Source organism: Salvelinus namaycush, chromosome 11, assembly GCF_016432855.1.
Source record: "Salvelinus namaycush isolate Seneca chromosome 11, SaNama_1.0, whole genome shotgun sequence".
NCBI classification, from domain to species: domain Eukaryota; kingdom Metazoa; phylum Chordata; class Actinopteri; order Salmoniformes; family Salmonidae; genus Salvelinus; species Salvelinus namaycush.
Window position 1 is genome coordinate 27,601,339 of NC_052317.1, and position 19,993 is coordinate 27,621,331.

A 19,993-nucleotide genomic window follows, 5' to 3' on the forward strand; every position below is an offset into this window, starting at 1 on the left:
GTTGTTCAACCACAGCAGAAACGAAGTTAGTGTGCATTTAATCATGGGGTTGATTTGTGTTGAGGGCTCCAGGAATGAGAATTGAGGATTTGGCTCCCAACATGTTTTTTAATAAGTGCTGATAGTACAGTATTAAATACACATGGTGATTTCTGCATGTGCGTAACATTAGAAAAACAGCATTTACCACAAGAGCAAGTTTCATATACAGTACCAGTCAAAAGTTTGGACACCTACTTTTTCTTTTGAACTATTTTCTACAATGTAGAATAATAGTGCAAACTATGAAATAACACACAATCAAAAGTTTTAAACAAATTAAAGTATATTTCATATTTGAGATTCTTCAAACGAGCCACCCTTCGCCTTGATGACGGCTTTAAACACTCTTGGCATTCTCTCAACCAGCTTCATGAGGAATGCTTATCCAACAGTCTTGAAGGAGTTCCCACATATGCTGAGCACTTGTTGGCTGCTTTTCCTTCACTCTGCAGTTCAACTCATCCCAAACCATCTCAATTGGGTTGAGGCCAGGTCATCTGATGCAGCACTCCATCACTCTCCTTCTTGGTCAAATAGCCCTTACACAGCCTGGAGGTGTGCTTTGCGTCAATGTCCTGTGAAAAACAAATGATAGTCCCACTAAGCACAAACCAGATGGGATGGCATATTGCTGCGGTAGGCATGCTGGTTAAGTGTGCCTTATTCTAAATAAATCAAGGAGTCAAAGAGTCACCAGCAAAGCACCATCACACCTCCATGCTTCACGGTGGGAATCACACATGCAGAGATAACCCGTTCACCTACTCTGCGTCTCACAAAGACACAGTGGTTGGAACCAAAAATCTAATTTGGATTCATCAGACCAAAGGACAGTTCTTTAAATTCCAAAGATTGACTGACCTTCATATCTTAAAGTAATGATGGACTGTTGTTTCTCTTTGCTTATTTGAGCTGTTCTTGCCATACTATGGAATTGGTATTTTACCAAATAGGGCTATCTTCTGTATACCACCCCTGCCTTGTCACAACACAACTGATTGTCTCAAACACATTAAAGAAAGAAGTTCTACAAATGAACTTTTAACAAGGCACAGCTGTTAATTGAAATGCATTCCAGCTGATTACCTCATGAAGCTGGTTGAGAGAGTGCCAAGAGTGTGCAACGCTGACAGTCATCAAGGCAAAGGGTGGCTACTTTGAATCTCAAATATACAAGGAGAGTGATGGAGTGCTGCATCAGATGACCTGGCCTCCACAATCACCCGACCTCAACCCAATAAGTTGGACCGCAGAGTGAAGGAAAAGCAGCCAACAAGTGCTCAGAATATGTGGGAACTCCTTCAAGACTGTTGGAAAAGTATTCCTAATGAAGCTGGTTGAGAGAATGCCAAGAGTGTGCAAAGCTGTCAACAAGGAAAGGATGGCTACTTTGAAGAATCTCAAATATAAAATGTATTTTGACTTGTTTAACACTTTTTTGGTTACTACATAATTCCATGTGTTATTTCATAGTTTTGATGTCTTCACTATTATTCTACAATGTAGAAAATATTAAAAATAAAGAAAAACCCTTGAATGAATATGTGTGTCCAAACGTTTGACTGGTACTGTAGACATAACTGTACAAGACATTCAATATCCTCAACAAAGGTTTGTCATTGACAGAGGAAAGAAGCTGGCTCCTTTGCAACTTTGCAATTTTATTTACAATCTGGAGAAACATTGACCCTATTAGGGTCAAAAGGACCCAGGAATTTTAAGCAAGGGCCCCTTTAGCCCTCCAGTCTCTTGACAGCAAGTGGAGCAGCTCTTCTTCATCCTCTTCATCGCTTCCCCTGGAGTCTTCCTGGTCTTCGGTTTTCTCCTTCGCAACCTTCTTCACCACATCTTGCTTATCTCTCAATACCTCAACCCGACGGTAACATTCGATTTGCTCATCGATTTCATCAATCTGACGCTCAAAACGTCCCTCCTCGTCATCCTCGGCTACAATGGCCTCTGATTTAGTGTTCACCTGCCGCATTTCCTTTTGGAACTCTTCCCACTCCTTATCCATTTGATCTTTTGGAGCGTCAACATTGCGGACTTTGGCATCTCTCACTGGGTCGTCAAAGAAGCCTTCTGGTAGTGCTTCAGGTGTATTTTCCTTCTTCTCCACACTCTTCTCAGTTTCATCTGGTTTGAGGATAGACCCGGAATGAGAGGCAGCTGGGACAGCTGGAATGGTGCTGTTGTCAAAGAAATCAGCTGGGAGTCCTGGGGCATGCGTCCCCTTCTCCACACCCGAGCTGGAGGCTGCCCCCCGGTCAGAAGAGTCACCAGCCTCCTCTTCGTCATCGTCTTCATTATAGACTCCGACCAGAAGACTCAGTCCAGCAGATGTTTTTTTCAAAATTCCAGTTAGTTTCTTCGGCCCCGGCGGGGCAGGTTTCGCAAAGAAAACATCAGGCAGCCCTGACGACGTAGATGCCTGCTCGTTACCTGCCACTGGTTTAGACTTTTTCCCATTCGTGTCTTCAGAATCCAATGCTTTCCTTTTCAGCGGGGGCTGGGGTCCTTGACCTGTTGAACTTTGTTTAGACCCCTTGAGCTCGGCAACTTTCTCCTTATGCTGTTTTCCAAGAACGTGAGTCTGCCACAATATTTCATTCTTTACCCGCTCGTTGCAGAGTACGCAGCTAAGATGGTCGAGACTGTTGTACTTGGCATAAGGGGATTCGACACGCTTCTTATCTATCGTTTGCTTTTGTTTCTCTCTCATTAACCGACGCAGTTCATCTTGATGAATCACTTTCTTCTGCTTATTCTTTGGAGGCATTATTTGCGTTTCAAAACAAAATTTCTGGAAGCTTGGCAAACAACAAAAATATGGCGCGTGTAGATGACGTATGTTAATTCAAGACCCCTAGTAGGCGTCGAAAAAATTGCCAGAATCAAGTTTGAGAACAAATTCTGTAAATTATACCTTATGCTGGTACTTTTACATTGTATATATATCATCATGAGTTTACTACAATATATTTTGTGTGTGTGAAATATTTATTTGGTGTTTCTAAAAATAAAAGATTCTGTTCAACTAATTATCGCGATACCTAAGGAATGTGGTTTTGATGCTTTTTATTCTCGCGAGATACTAAGCGGAAGATGGCAGATGGTCTTTTCACCACTGAGGTATTAAGAACGCTTTTCAATCGGAAGGTTTCTAATCTTGCGAGCAAACGTTAGCAAGCAAACTACCGCACTGCAAGATGCAATTGGGACATTTTGAAACGACTTTTATCAAGGATGTAGCCGAATAATTTGGTATTTTCAATCTTAATCGTGTGTTAACAATCTTGAGAGTATATTTTCCAGTTGTTTTGTTTTTACATGTGTGTTGTTTCTGTTGTAACACCCACATCCATTATATGGTTGAAAAACTGCAATCTAGCTAGCTAGGTTAGGCAAATAGCTAGCTATTACGGTAGCTATTGCAGCTGTCATTGACAACCATAGTCAACATAATACAATATTCATCTGAAGTAGCTAGTCTCCTTGCTAGCTAGTAACGTTAAATCATGACCGGGGAAAAGATTCGCACATTGCGGAAAGACCATAACAACAAGCCTAGTAAGGATGGAGCTATAACGTTAATGGAAACATTTGATGAATCTACAAATGGAACAATAACCTCTCCAACCCCCAACGGTACCACCATCACGTACAAATCAAACAAGAACCATAACAAGACGGTGAAACCTATGGCACTGCAGCAGCAGCTATCGAATATTAATGCAACCAATGCCAATCAATCAGTTTGTACTATCATCGATGACTATAACAAGAATCCAATCATTCTGACCAATGGTAATGAGGACTTGAATTTGGAATTCCCTGTTCATGAATGTGTGTTCAGAGGAGATGTGCGTCGCTTGTCCTCACTCATTCGGACCCAGAACATCTCCCAGAAAGATGTGCATGGTGAGTGTGCATGGTAACCCGAACTTAGTACATAGAATAGGAAACCGCATAGGTTATCACTTCTAGTTTTGCATCCATTACATTTTAGTTTACACTTTTTTGACCAACATAGTCAGTACTTGCTTACTAACGTGTGTTGAGTTAAACAAACATTGTCCCTGTGCACCTGCACTAGCTGTGACATCAATAATCTCATAACTGGTCATTCTCTCTCTTTCTAGGAAACACACCTCTTCACGTAGCTGTGATGATGGGTCACAAAGGTAAGGGCTTTGACTTCTGGTAATCAAGAATATCTGATATGGAGAATAACAGATACATACACCTATTTGAACAGGACCGAGACATGCAAACAACAAAAGACTGACTTGTACTACTTTCCTCTAAACATTTACATGACACCAGAGTTTGACAGGATTTTTTGGCTCATACTCTCATCTCTGGCCTAATGCCACATTCAAAACAACTGGTAACTCTGAAATCTACAACTTAAATGTGTTCAAGACAACTAGGAACTAGAAAAAAAACAAGCTCCGACTGAAAAATTTATTTGAACGGTCATCCAACTTGGAATTTCATGTCGGAAACTCTGGCATCTTTTTAGAGGTCCGACCTGAAGATCACTGACATCATGATTTGACCTATTTTTTTCTGAGTTCCCAGTTAGCTTGAAAGCACCATAAGCCTAAGGCCAGGAAATGACACAGAAAATGTGCCATGTTGCAGGGCATTATGCCCCACATCTGGCATGTCTCCCAAGTCATCCTACCAGCAATGTTTTTTGCCATTCACATAACATAATCAACATGTTCTCCAGCTCTCCTCTAGTAAATTGGCCATGTGGCTTTCTTCTGGGATAAATTCCCTGTCTGTCCTGCTGTACTGAGATCATCCTGTCTGACCTCTGCGGACTGCAGTGTGTTACATAGTCTAGTAGTCTCATAGTAGTGGCTGGTCCCATATCGAACGCCCTTCGGGTCAGTCGACGTCTTGTTACTTGACGCAATATACTGTTATCGTCATTAACTACAGAAATGAGTATTCAACGTCCAAGTATAAAGACCATGGAGACGGGTGATTGGCTTAGATTTGAAAACAAAAACAATTAATCTAAAAGTAGCTTGATGATATGTTTGATCAATTGTAATGTTTGTGGGTTTTTTTTGTGCTGCAGAGTGTGCCCTCCTGCTCCTGGCCCATAATGCCCCTGTGAAGGTGAAGAATGCCCAGGGCTGGAGCCCCCTGGCAGAGGCCATCAGCTATGGAGACCGACAGATGAGTAAGGATCTAGGGTATTTTTTATCCAAAGCAGTGTTCCTCAACCTTTTTTATACCGGGACCGGCAAGCTAGGATTCCTCTTGTTGGGGAGAGACAAGCTATGGTTTTATACGGTATTATACAACGGAAGGGTCTAATCCTGAATGGTTAAAACCGCATTCCAGACGGTTTTATTCCAGAAGGTGCCACCGGCTAACTCTATGACATTAAAATGCCTATTTACTCTGTTCCATCTGACTTCGTAATCCACTGTCTCATCAGCCCAGCCAAGCAACTTATAAACTTGATCTCCACTATAAAAAGCATCTAGACATTATTTCATGTTTCTTTTAGACTAACATTTAGTTTTCAACAGTGGAGATTTGAATAAACCTTGTTCTCTGTCTCTCCGACATTTGCAACATTGTTTCAATATTCAAATTCAATCTCCTGCTGTCCCATAGTAATGAATGTGTCGTGAGTCAGGACGAGACAGACAGGCAGCGTTTCTCAGCCAGTCGAAATCATGATTCCACTGGCATCATTTTTATGGATATATACAAAAAAATGTAAATTGAAAGAAGTTAAAACAAAACGCTGCTAATCTTTCCAGCTTCAGTTTAAAGTGATTGTCTAACTGTAGCTGTGTTGTTGGCTAGCTCCTCTGAACAACATTGTCCTTACGATTGAGCACATTTTCTATGCCAGGCGAAATCGCGCCTCATCAGCTTATTGTTATGGATGTATCCAAATAAATATCACTAGAAAAAAGTTTATGCAAATGCAGCTACTTTGCTGTTATTCTGGCTGCACTTTTTGACGTGACTAAGTTCGCAGTAGTTGGCTAGCTAGCAAGTAAGGGATAAGAACGTTGCCAGACAGTATGGCAATGGAACATTTAGAACGAACGACTGGGTCGCGTCCATAGATGCAGAACAAAAAGACTCAACGACTCTAGCAACCCTAGATTTGTGTCGGGACTATATCTTGTTGAAGGATGAAATACTATGAATACATTTAATTAAAATAACGTTTTTAATTAAAATATGTCAATCATTATTTGAATATGTTGCTAACCCATTGTATAAAAGGGATAATGCCTCAGAGCTGGTGTTTGGAGGATATATTGCCAAACAAAACATGCAACAATTTTTTATATTTTACTGAGTTACATTTCATATTAGGAAATCAGTAATTTGAAATAAATTCATTAGGCCCTAATCTATGGATTTCACATGAATGGGAATACAGATATGAATCTGTTGGTCACAGATGCCTTTTAAAAAAAGTAGGTTCGTTGATCAGGCTGTTGATTGTGGAATATTGTCCTACTTCTCTTTAATGTCTTTGCGAAATCGTGGATATTGGTGGGAACTGGAACATGCTGTCGTACACGTCGATCTAGAGCAGGGGTGTCAAAGTCAAATGGACGGAGGGCCAAATAAAAAATTTAGCTACAAGCCGAGGGCCGGACTGTTCGAATGTTCATTGAAAAATTTTTAAATGACGCATATAGTCTAGTGAACCTAATTGAACCTACTGAAAACCTAACAAATATATTCCAATATGATCAGATAAATAAAGCAATATTTTCTTATGGCTCTGTCAGTAATCTTTAATTTTCAACAGACACAAAAGACAAATTTCCTTTATATAAAAATCCCCATAACATGAACATTAAATGAAAGAAACCGGTATTCAAGGCACCATCAGTAGCCTATATTTTCTATTTTAGCAAAAGTGGGCTAAATTTACTTCAAAGAAAAAAACAATAATAGCAATTTTCTATCATCCACTCAACTGAAATATTTTTAAAATATAATTGGATTGAAATACAATAAAATAAAGTGCAAAAATCTAGCCTTTTGTAGCCTTTGTTCCATGTCCATATTCTTGTTTTTGTCCGCGTGTTTCGTTTCATAATGTCGTCTCAGATTATACTCTTTCAGTACCGCCACACTTTCTCCACACAGAAGACACACAGGTTTTCCAGCTACCTCCGTGAACATATACTCCGACTCCCACCTTGTTTGAAACCCCCGGTTCTCAGTGTCCACCTTCCGTTTTGCCATTTTTGATGGGTATCTGAAAGTTAATTTTACTGTGATGCTGACGACTGCTGTGCCAATAAATATTGAAATGAAGCAGCCTACTGCTCGGTGCGTCACCGTTGCATTGTGGGAAATGTAGTATTGGTGCGTGTAAAAGATCTGCGGGCTGCCGGCTTGCTGCGGTCTGCGGGCCGGTTCTAATAATAAATCAAGATCATCCCAGGGGCCGTAAAAAACCTTCTCGCGGGCCGGATGTGGCCCGCGGGCCTTGACTCTGACATATGTGATCTAGAGTATACCAAACATGTTCAATGTGTGACATGTCTGGTGAGTTTGCAGGCCATGGAAAAACTGGGACATTTCCAGCTTCCAGGAATAGTGTACAGATCCTTGCGACATTGGGCTGTGCATTATCATGCTGAAACATGGAGTGATGTTTGGCGGATGAATGTGACTCAGGATGTCGTTACGTTATCTCTGTGCATTCAAATTGCCATCAATAAAATGCAATTGTGTTCGTTGTCTGTAGCTTATGCCTGCCCATACCATAACCACACCACCACCATGGGGCAGTCTGTTCACAATGTTGACATCAGCAAACCGCTCGCCCACACGACGCCATACACGCTGTCTGCCATCTGCCTGGTACAGTTAAAACCGGAAATCATCTGTGAAGATCACACTTCTCCAGTGTGCCAGTGGCCATCAAAGGTGAGCATTTTCCCTCTGAAGTCGGTTACGACGCCGAGCTGCAGTCAGGTCAAGACCCTGGTGAGAATGACGAGTACGCAGGTGAGCTTCCCTGAGACGGTTTCTGACAGCTTGTGCAGAAGTTTTTCTGTTGCGCAAACCCACAGTTTCATCAGCTGTCTGGGTGGCTGATGTGAAGTCCTGGGCTGGTGTGGTTACACGTTGTCTGTGGTTGTGAGGTTGGTTGGACGTACTGCCAAATTCTCTAAAACGATGTTGGAGGCGACTTATGGTAGAGACATTAACATTCAATTCACTGGCAACAGCTCTGGTGACATTCCTGCAGTCATCATGCCAATTGCACACTCCCTCAACTTGAGAGTTCTGTGGCATTGCATTGTGTGACAAAACTGCACATTTTAGAGTGGCCTTCTATTGTCCCCAGCACAAGGTGCACCTGTCTAATGATCATGCTGTTTAATCAGCTTCTTGATATGCCACACCTGCCAGGTGGATGTATTATTTTGGCATAGGAGAAATGCTCAATAACAGAGATGTTAACAAATTTGTGCACAACATTTGAGAGAAATAAGCTTGTGCTCATGAAACATGGGACCAACACTTTACATGTTGCGTTTATATTTTTGTTGCATATAGATATAATTGAACAGTGGTGTTCCATCCCTGAGTTCTTTATATAGATTTGAGTTTATCCTGTATTTGAATGGAGTCTTGATATTTACACTCAGGTTCCCTCATGTAAATAGCCTAAAATGTTTGCAAAAGTGAAGTAAGGATAATTTTTACAAATTTGACAGAAATTAGGCTATATATTGACATCACTTTCATATATGTGCAATCGATAGACCTACCTAGTATTAAGCCATTAGACTACATCTGAGCCACTTCAATATTTGTATCTATTAGGCCTATATGCTACTATTACTTTAGTCTAACCAATAACCTAAAGGTCAACATATTAGGTGAATGGAAATGTCGCTTAACTTGTAGCCTAGGCTACTTAATGTTTATTTAATTGTAGAATATCTGTTGGCATTCTTTAATCTCAATTCCTACCTGCCATAGGCTACAATTAATGATTTGTTGAGCAATTACGAAAACCATTGTCATTATATCCTATTTTTAGGTCACGTTGATATAGCGAAGGTGGCAACGAGAGACTTTAGTAATTCTTTCTCACAGTTGACACAAAATGAAGAAATGCAGAATGTACATTATCCAGCATTGCATACAACATAGCACTACAAAAAACACTAAAATACATAACACATGGCAAACCTAATTATACAAACACTTAAATACGTAATAGGCTACAGAACCTTTTTTCTTTTGATGGGAAAACTTTGTGTAAAAAATATACAGTACCAGTCAAAAGTTTAGACACACCTACTCATTCAAGGGGTTTTCTTTATTTTTTTACATTGTAGAATAATAGTGAAGACACAAACTATAAAATAACACATATGGAATCATGTAGTAACCAAAAAAGTGTTAAACAAATATATTTCTTAATTGAAATTCTTCAAAGTAGCCAACCTTAGCCTTGATGACAGCTTTGCACACTCTTGGCATTCTGTCAACCAGCTTCACCTGGAATGCTTTCCCAAAAGTCTTGACGGAGTTCCCACATATGCTGAGCACTTGTTGTCTGCTTTTTCTTCACTCTGCGGTCCAACTCATCACAAACCATCTCAGTTGGGTTGAGATCGGGTCATCTGATGTAGCACTCCACCACTCTCCTTCTTGGACAAATAGTTCTTACACAGCCTGGAGGTGTGTTTTGGCTCATTGTCCTGTTGAAAAACAAATGATAGTCCCACTAAGCACAAACCAGATTGGATGGTGTATCACTGCAGAATGCTGTGGTAGCCATGCTGGTTAAGTGTCACCAGAAAAGCACCCCCACCCAATCACACCACCTCCATGCTTCACGGTGGGAACCACACATGTGGAGATCATCCGGTCACCTACTCTGCGTCTCACAAAGACAAGGCGGTTGGAACCAAAAATCTCAAATTTGGACTCATCAGACCAAAGGACAGATTTCCACCGGTCTAATTTCATGTTTCTTAGCCCAAGCAAGTCTCTTCTTATTGGTGTCCTGTAGTAGTGATTTCTTTGCAGCAATTTGATCATGGCCTGATTTCACGCAGTCTCCTCTGAACAGTTGATGTTGGTGTCTGTTACTTGAACTCTGAAGCATTTATTTGGGCTGCAATTTCTGAGGCTGGTAACTCTAATGAACTTATCCTCTGCAGCAGAGGTAATTCTGGCTCTTCCTTTCCTGTGGTGGTCCTCATGAGAGTCAGTTTCATTATAGCGCTTGATGGTTTTAGCAACTGCACTTGAATAATCTTTAAGTTATTTTAAATGTTCCTTATTGACTGACCTTCATGTCTTAAAGTAATGATGGACTGTCGCTTCCTTGCTTATTTGATCTGTTCTTGCCATAATATGAACTTGGTCTTTTACCAAATAGGGCTATCTTCTGTATACCACCCCTACCTTGTCACAACACAACTGATTTGCTCAAACGCATTAAGAAAGAAATAAATTCCACAATTGAACTTTTAACAAGGCACACAATGTTAATTGAAATGCATTTCAGGTGATTACCTCAAGAAGCTGGTTGAGAGAATGCAAAGGGTGCCTACTGAAGAATCTCAAATAAACAATATATTTTGATATGTTTCACACTTTTTTGGATACTGCATGATAACACATTCCATGTGTTATTTCATAGTTTTGATGTCTTTGCTATTATTCTACAATGTCGAAAAGAGTAAAAGTAAACCCCTTGAATGAGTAGGTGTATCCAAACTTTTGACTGGTGCTGTTTGCGTATGTATATTATTTATTTTTAAACTTTGAATATATTATAGAGCTACAGTATGCTTTTTATCCTATATATTCTGGAATAGTTTTCAGCACGGGGCATATCGTGTAACGACCTGTGGTGTAAAGTACTTAAGTAGAAATACTTAAAAGTACTACTTAAGTAGTTTTGGGGGGTATCTGTACTTTACTATTTATATTTTTGACTACTTTTACTTCCCTACATTGCTGAAGAAAATAAAGTACTTTACTGAATATATTTTCCCTGACACCCAAAAGTATTGTTACATTTTTTAATGTTTAGCAGCACAGGAAAATGTTCCAATTCATGCACTTATGAAGAGAACATCCCTGGTCATCCCTACTGCCTCTGATCTGGCTATCAGTGAATGAATAAATAAACAATGAAACTGTGCTGTTTGATTTGCTTAAAATAAGCAATTTGAAATGATTTATACTTTTGATACATAAATCCGCTTAAGGATTAGACCCTTTTTTTCAAATTTCGCCTATAATATCATACCCAAATCTAACTGCCTGTTGCTCAGGCCCTGAAGCAAGGATATGCATATTCTTGGTACCATTTGAAAGGAAACACTTTGAAGTTCATGGAAATGTGAAAGGAATGTAGGAGAATATAACACAATAGATCTGGTAAAAGATAATACAAAGAAAAAACCAATCGTTCTTTTGTATTTTTTTGTACCATCTTTGAATAATGTATTATTCCAGCCCAGGTGCAATTTAGATTTTGGCCCCCACCAGTGTATGTGCACAGTTTTAGACTGATCCAATAAACCATCGCATTTCTGTTCAAACGTTTGTATCAAGACTGCCCAAATGTGCCTAATTTGTTTATTAATAACTTTTCATGTTCAAAATTGTGCACTCTCCTCAAACAATAGCATGGTATTATTTCACTGTAATAGCTACTATAAATTGGACAGTGCAGTTAGATTAACAAGAATTTAAGCTTTCTGACAATATCAGATATGTCTATGTCCTGGGAAATTTTCATGTTACTTACAACCTCATGCTCGCATTAGCCTACGTTAACTCAACCGTCCCGTGGAAGGGACACCGATCACAAAGAAGTTTTAAGTATATTTAAAACCAAATACTTTTAGACTTACTCAAGTAGTATTTTCCCGGTAGACTTTCACTTTTAAGTTAGTTATTTTCAATTAAGGCATCTTTACTCTTTTACTCAATTGGGTACTTTTCCCACCACACAGTTACGTTTCACTTTGTAACAGGTACACTGCATGGTGTTTAGGGAAATGGATTTGACATCTTCGGCTGTTATCTTTATGATGCGTCATTAAAACACATATAAGCCTAAATTCCATCACTATCGAGAAACCGGGTCCTGTTAGGCTGTAGACTGACCGATTGCTCTCTGGTGCTATTGAGGGGTTGGGTTGTAGGCTGGCCCAGCTAGCCAGCCAAAGCCATGCCGGGGATTTTCTCTGCACGCTCTGTCTGCATCCAGACGTCCTGGAACCCAGCCTGGCCCAGGGCTTAGTGTGGACTGAAGGAGCACTGAGCAGCTCTACAGCTGGCTGGCTCTCTGTCTGTTCACTTTGATGCCCATTTAACACAGCACTGTAAACTAGAGGTCTTAATATAGGGTACATTTTATTTGTGTTGATTATGTGGATTTGTTAGGAATGCTAGTTAAGTGAAGTGTCTGTTTTTTAAATGGTGAGAGTATCGTAGAAGATTGAATGGGCTTCACTAGCTCGCTCAGTTTTTTTCTGTTTATTGCCTTGTTAGCAAAAAAAAAATCTAACTGCATAATATAAAATACTATTATAATTAGGCTAGTTTATAAAAAATTCCATGCAAGTAATTTTAAAGGTTAGGCAAAACATATATATATATATATATATATTTATATATCAAAATGTATTACAAATCTTTATTTCCCTTCAATTAAATTTCCTGTTATATGTTGCCCGGGTTAGAGCTATGACCCTGTCACCCCAACATGTATTAGTATGCGTCTCCAGTCCTGCAGTAGGGATGCTTTGGCAGACTGGGGACAGAGGTCAGGCATGGGAAGGTCAGATCCCAGTGGGCAGGGAGGAGACAGCAGCTTGGCTCCATCCACACAGTACACCAAGGACACGCAATGGCAGCCAAACTCTGGCCAGTGACTGTGGCAGTACTACTAGTGGTAAAATTTAAAAGTTTAAAGATTTATTAGTCGTACAGTGCCTTCGGAAAGTATTCAGACCCCTTGACTTTTCCCACATTATTCTAAAACTGATTAAATCGTTTTTTTCCCTCACACAATACCCAAAAATGACAAAGCAAAAACAGGTTTTAGACATTTTAGCTAATTTATTTAAAAAAATAAAAACGGAAATATCACATTCGTATTCAGACCCTTTACTCAGTAGTTTGTTGAAGAATGTTTGGCAGCGATTACAACCTTGAGTCTTCTTGGGTATGACACTACAAGCTTGGCACACGTTTCTCCCATTCTTCTCTGCAGATCCTCTCAAGCTCTGTCAGGTTGGATGGGGAGTGTTGCTGCAAAGATATTTTCAAGTTTCTCCAGAGATGTTAGATCAGGTTCAAGTCCGGGCTCTGGCTGGGCCACTCAAGGACATTCGGAGACTTGTCCCAAAGCCACTCCTGCGTTGTCTTGGCTGTGTGCTAAGGGTCATTGTACTGTTGGAAAGTGAACCATATCCCCAGTCTGAGGTCTTGAGCGCTCTGGAGCAGGTTTTCTCTCTGTACTTTGCTCCGTTCATCTTTGCCTCGATCCTGACTAGTCTCCCAGTCCCTGCCGCTGAAAAACATCCCCACAGCAAGATGCTGCCACCACCATGCTTCACCGTAGGAATGGTGCCAGGTTTCCTTCAGTTGTGACACTTGGCTTTCAGGCCAAAGAGTTCAATCTTGGTTTCATCAGACCAGAGAATCTTGTTTCTCATGGTCTGAGAGTCTTTAGGTGCCTTTTGGCAAACTCCAAGCGGGCTGTCATGTGCCTTTTACTGAGGAGTGGCTTCCGTCTGGCCACTCTACTATAAAGGCCTTGGTTGACCAAGGCCCATATCCCCCGATTGTTCAGTTTTGCCGGGCGGCCAGCTCTAGCAAGAGTCTTGGTGGTTCCAAACTTCTTCCATTTAAGAATGATGGAGGCCACTGTGTTCTTGGGGACCTTAAATGCTGCAGACATTTTTTGCTACCCTTCCCCACATCTCTGCCTCGACACAATCCTGTCTCAGAGCTCTATGGACAATTCCTTCGACCTCATGGCTTGGCTTTTGCTCTGACATGCACTGTCAACTGTGGGACCTTTTATATAGACAGGTTTGTGCTTTTCCAAATCATGTCCAATCAGTTGAATTTACCACATGATCAATGGACACAGGATGCACCTGAGCCCAATTTCGAGTCTCATAGCAAAGGGTCTGAATACTTATGTAAAGAAGGAATTTCTGTTTTATTTTTAACACATTTACAAACATTTCTAAAAACTTGTTTTCACTTTGTCATTATGGAGTTGTGTGTTGATTTTTTTATATTGTTAATTAATTTTAGAATAAGGCTGTAACGTAACAAAATGTGGAAAAAGTCAAGGGGTCTGAATACTTTCCAAAGGCACTGTATGTACGGGATACGCATAGGATACATCGTCCAACGAAATGCTTACTTGCAGGCTCCTTCTCGACAATGCAACAACAATAAGAAATAGCAACAACAAAAAAAGTATACTAAGGCTTATTATTATACTGTACAAAAATATAAACGCAACATGAAAAGTGTAGGTCCCGTGTTTCATGTTTCAGATCCCAGGCATTTCCCATAAGCACAAAAATATTATTTCTCTCAATTTGTGCACAGTTTTGTTTACGTCCCTGTTAGTGAGAATTTCTCCTTTGCCAAGATAATCCATCCACCTGACAGGTGTGACATATCAAGAAGCTGATTAAACTGTGCGATCTTTACACAAGTGCACCTGTGTGATCTTTACACAAGTGCTGGGGACAATAATGTGCAGTCTTGTCACACAATGCCACAGATGTCTCAACTTTTAAGGGATCGTGCAATTGGCATGCTGACTGCAGGAATGTCCACCAGAGCTGTTGCCAGATAATTTGAATATATATTTCTCCACTATAAGATGCCTCCAATGTCGTTTTTAGAGACTATGGCAGTATTTCCAACCGCAGACCACGTGTAAACACGCCAGCCCAGGACCTCCACACCAAGCTTCTTCACTTGCGGGATCATCTGAGACCAGCCACCTGGACAGCTGATGAAACTGAGAAGTATTTCTGTCTGTAATAAAGCCCTTTTGTGGGAATTGTTTATATATTTTTTATTGGCTGGGCCTGGCTCCCCAGTGGCTAGGCCTAAGCTCTCCCAGGCCCACCCATGGCTGCGCTGCTGCCCAGTCATGTGAAATCCATAGATTAGGGCCTAATAAATGTATTTCAATTCATTTATTTCCTTATATGGACTGTAACTTAGTAATATCATTGAAATTGTTGCGATTTGTTCAGTGTAAGAGACAGCTGCAGAAAGAGAGTGATGGGTCATTCCACGAAAGGAGTGCCTTTTGGTTTAACTTGGTGGAAAAAAATGTTCTCCCATAATTCTAACATTCTGTCTTAAAGAGCACATGTTCAACTTAATAAAAACATGTTTTCCCATCTCAAGAGGTTACATAAAACTTGACTATAGTAAGTATCTAAGTGCCAAATAAAGTAACAGGGTTGACGATTTCATCTTAAAGCAGCGATCTGTCCCCTTGTGACAGGAGGAATGGAAGCTTGTTGTGTGCAACAGGGTTGAATGCAATTGAATGCAAGCGTCACATTTTATTGTTATTTATTTATTTTTTACATTTGTAGCTAGTCTATCTATGGGCAACAGAGTTGACGTGTTATGCTCGACCTGCTCAGTTTTCCAACACACTGATCAAGGTTACTGGATAGAAGATAGAGATATCACCCCAATTATAATTCTTTGCAAGAAAGCACACACTTTTTGAAATCCATCCAGAAACTCATTAGGGGTGTTGTATCACTGAGGTTCAGCATGTATTTAACTGCGCAGTGTGTAAGGTGACTCATGTCATAGGCAGCCTCCCCTTTGTACTCTGCTGCACCACAGAGCCACAGTCCGGATTGCTGGCTGCATCAGTGTTTGAGCAACTGCCCCTAAAAAATAACTTTTCATTTAGAAAACAGCCTATGTGGCATCGATATGAGTCAAACATATATTCTATTGTCAAAATTGACTACAAAGTGTAAATAGGATAACTTTGGTCTTAAAGTCGGAGTAGTATCAGGCAAAAACCCATTGGAATACTGTTAGAGTATATCACTTGGTTGAATGATTTATCACTCTGTCATTGACTGGCTGGGTATCTCCTTTTTCTTCTCTGGCTCACAACTCTCACTGTCGTTGAAGCGTTGGTTTACAAAGCTCATCTTCTTTCACTTTTAGGTTTAGTGTTGTGTAACGCTTTTGAAAGTTGCTTTTTGCAAGATCATCTGCCCTTGTAATCGCTTCTGCTGTGTGTGTGTCTCAAGGTAGAAACTTGCACGTATAGAATATCTAGGCTATGGAAAATATTGGCTATGTCTTGTATGGAGTTGTATAGCAGTGCCTTGCTATGGCTTTGTTGTGATCTCCTTCTTCTCCCATCGTCAGTCACAGCCATACTGCGGAAGCTGAAGCAGCAGTCCAGAGAGAGTGTGGCGGACAAGAGGCCCAAGCTGCTGAGAGCGCTGAAGGAGGTGATGCTTTGACAGCCAACTGGGCTAGCCTACTACAGCATCCGCCATAATTTATGGCGTGCACAGATCCTTTGTCAAAGTACTTGAGCTGCGCTTAATTTATTTTTGCCAGTACAGTGGAATAAATTGAATATTTCCAAAAGTATTTGACAGTCGGGTCTGAAATTATTGACCCCCTTGATAAAGATGAGCAATAACGACTGTATAAGATAAATAATAAAAATACCTAGCTATATTGTATGCTCCAAACAATTGGGAAATTGTATTATTTTATACTAATACAATTGCTTAGAGAAAGATTTTGTTTAACAAGTCATACTTTTTTTCTCAAAAAGGTAGGGGTCAAAATGATTGACACCCCAAAGATTCTTACAAATAAAGTTTAGTATTAGTATTTGGTTGAGTATTTGGTCCCATATTCCTAGCATGCAGTGACTACATCAAGCTTGTGACTCTACAAACATGTTGGATGCATTTGCTGTTAGTTTTGTCAAAGATCATACTGCCAAGACATGCTAATCTCCCCTGTTATTGGTAATGGTGAGAGGTTAGCATGTCTTGGGGGTATGATCTTTGACCCTCTAACTTTCTCACTCATCATTATTCATTATTCATTCATTATTATCTGTAAACATGGTAGCATCCACATTAATGTAGAATTGTTTAGAAACATATTCTATTCTTATTTACAATTAAGGTGGCTCCAAAATGACACTGCATTATTTACCATTAATTTCTGTTGGGGACCAAATAATCTTATACACAACCAAAACAAACTGCAAATGAATCCATGAAGTCATTGTGTGCTTGGAATATGGGACCAAATACTTTACTTTTGGCAAATTTATTTATAAGAATCTTTAGGGGTGTCAATCATTTTGACCCCTACCTTTTTGAGGTAAAACAAATATTACTTGTTAAACATAATCTCTTTCCCTCAGCAATTTTATTAGGATAAAATAATATATATATATACAGTGGGGAGAACAAGTATTTGATACACTGCCGATTTTTGCAGGTTTTCCTACTTACAAAGCATGTAGAGGTCTGTCATTTTTATCATATGTACACTTCAACTGTGAGAGACGGAATCTAAAACAAAAATCCAGAAAATCACATTGTATGATTTTTAAGTAATTAATTTGCATTTTATTGCATGACATAAGTATTTGATCACCTACCAACCTCTACATGCTTTGTAAGTAGGAAAACCTGCAAAATCGGCAGTGTATCAAATACTTGTTCTCCCCACTGTATATTTTTTGCATACAAAATATCTCTATTATTTATTTTATGAATTCATAATTGGTCATCTTTATCAAGGGTGTCAGTAATTTCAGTTTGTTTGTTCCATAGCTAGTAGTAGTATCAGTTCACTACCACTATCTGTCCATACCTTTCTTTAACCTTTCTCTCCAATTTCAGCATCTGTCCATAATAACAGCACCAAAATACATTTTCCCCCTTTTTAAAATGTTTTTATCAATTTACAGCTATAAAGGAACTTATTTGTGAATTTTGTTTGATAGTGTGTGGCTTGCATGACAATATAATAATGTACAACGTTTTTTAAAATCTTCATAGCTTGGTGACTTCTACTTTGAGCTTCACTGGGACTTTCAAAGTTGGGGTGAGTCGCCGCTACATGATATGCAATACATTAAAACAAGCTGCACCGAGCCAACATTTCTTTTCACACACTCTCTATTTATTGTTATTCTTAGTGCAGGACACCTTCGCCAGGTAGTTTCATTCTCCAATCTAATTAGCCTGTATTTTTAAAAAATTAAAAAAAGTTTTTTTAAATGGTCTGTTCTGTTACCATTCTATCTTGGCATGGAGTGTGGTGTGTTAATTGCTTAGAGGATCTGTGGTGCTCTTTCGGCTCAGGGATTTGTTAACCTCTCTGGGATCGTTCGGGATGTTAGCGTCCCACCTCGCCAACAGCCAGTGAAATTGCAGGGCGCCAAATTCAAAACAACAGAGATTATTAAAATTCCTCAAATAATTAAAATTCCTCAAACATACAAGTATCTTATACCATTTCAAAGGTAATCTTGTTGTTAATCCCACCACAGTGTCCGATTTCAAAAAGGCTTTACAGCGAAAGCACCACAAACGATTATGTTAGATCACCGCCAAATCACAGAAAAACACAGCCATTTTTCCAGCCAAAGATAGGAGTCACAAAAAGCAGAAATATAGATAAAATTAATCACTAACCTTTGATGATCTTCATCAGATGACACTCATAGGACTTTATGTTACACAATACATGTATGTTTTGTTCATATTTACATCCAAACACCAGAAAACAGAAATGCCTCCAAAACATCCGGAGAAATTGCATCAAATAACAGAAATACTCATCATAAACTTTGATGAAAGATACATGTTTCACATAGAATTAAAGATAAACTTGTTCTTAATGCAACCGCTGTGTCAGATTTCAAAAAAGCTTTACGGCAAAAGCACAATATTCAATAATCTGAGCACAGCGTTCAGCCACAAAAGCAAGCCATACAGTTACCCGCCAAGTTGTGGAGTCAACAAAAGTCAGAAATAGCATTATAAATCTTCACTTACCTTTGCTGATCTTCGTCGGAATGCACTCCCAGGACTCCCACTTCCACAAGAAATGTTTGTTTTGTTCGATTACGTCCATATTTATGTCCAAATACCTCCGCTTTGTTCGTGTGTTTAGTTCACTATTCCAAAGGCACAATGCGCGAGCGCAAAATCCAGACAAAGTCAAAAGAGTTCCATTACAGTTTGTAGAAACATGTCAAACGATGTTTACAATCCTTAGGGTCTTTTTATAATACATCTTCAATAATATTTCAACCGGACAATAGCGTATTCATTACAGAGGAAAAAGAAGGAACGGCGCGCCCGCGTGACCGCGCAGTAAACAACTCATTGGCCACAGCTTAGTCCACTTGTTGAAGCAGCTCTTTTTCGACCCCCTTCCACAATAGAAGCCTCAAACAACTTTCTAAGGACTGTTGACATCTGCTGGAAGCCTTGGGAAGTGAAATCTGGCCCCATAGACACAGCATATTGGATAGGCAATCACTTAAATGAAACTACAAACCTCAGATTTCCCACTTCCTGGTTGGATTTGTCTCAGGTTTTCGCCTGCCATATGAGTTCTGTTATACTCACAGAAATTATTTTAACAGTTTTGGAAACTTTAGAGTTTTTTCTATCCAAATCTACTACTTATACGCATATCATAGCTTCTGGGCCTGGGTAACAAGCAGTTTACTCTGGGCACCTTATTCATCCAAGCTACTCAATACTGCCCCCCTTTCCCAAAGAAGTTAAAGAGATTGTTCGGGATTTAGTTTTTTTATGTCTCTGCATGCAATATGAAAGAAGTTAGAGGTAGTTTTGCGAGCCAATGCTTCTTG

The 19,993-nt window shown here is 39.7% G+C and overlaps 2 protein-coding genes across 3 annotated transcripts in view; one reads left to right on the plus strand and one right to left on the minus strand.

Annotated features, from left to right (window-relative positions):
• Positions 1–1,683: 1,683 nt before the first annotated feature.
• Positions 1,684–2,892, minus strand: LOC120055960 (zinc finger protein 830-like). Its single transcript, XM_039004036.1, has one exon. The coding sequence runs from the start codon at positions 2,819–2,821 to the stop codon at positions 1,760–1,762; it is 1,062 nt and encodes a 353-aa protein (XP_038859964.1). The 5' UTR covers positions 2,822–2,892; the 3' UTR covers positions 1,684–1,759.
• The window catches only part of LOC120055958 (ankyrin repeat domain-containing protein 13C-like), a 36,459-nt gene continuing 18,786 nt past the window's right edge, over positions 2,321–19,993 (plus strand). The window contains exons 1-5 of one of the 2 annotated variants that reach the window (XM_039004034.1): positions 2,321–3,963; positions 4,185–4,226; positions 5,138–5,242; positions 16,495–16,580; positions 18,165–18,210. In XM_039004034.1, the coding sequence (XP_038859962.1) occupies positions 3,561–3,963; positions 4,185–4,226; positions 5,138–5,242; positions 16,495–16,580; positions 18,165–18,210 (682 nt within the window). In that variant the 5' untranslated portion in view covers positions 2,321–3,560. The remainder of the gene's footprint in view (positions 3,964–4,184; positions 4,227–5,137; positions 5,243–16,494; positions 16,581–18,164; positions 18,211–19,993) is intronic. The other variant, XM_039004035.1, reaches the window with a different exon arrangement.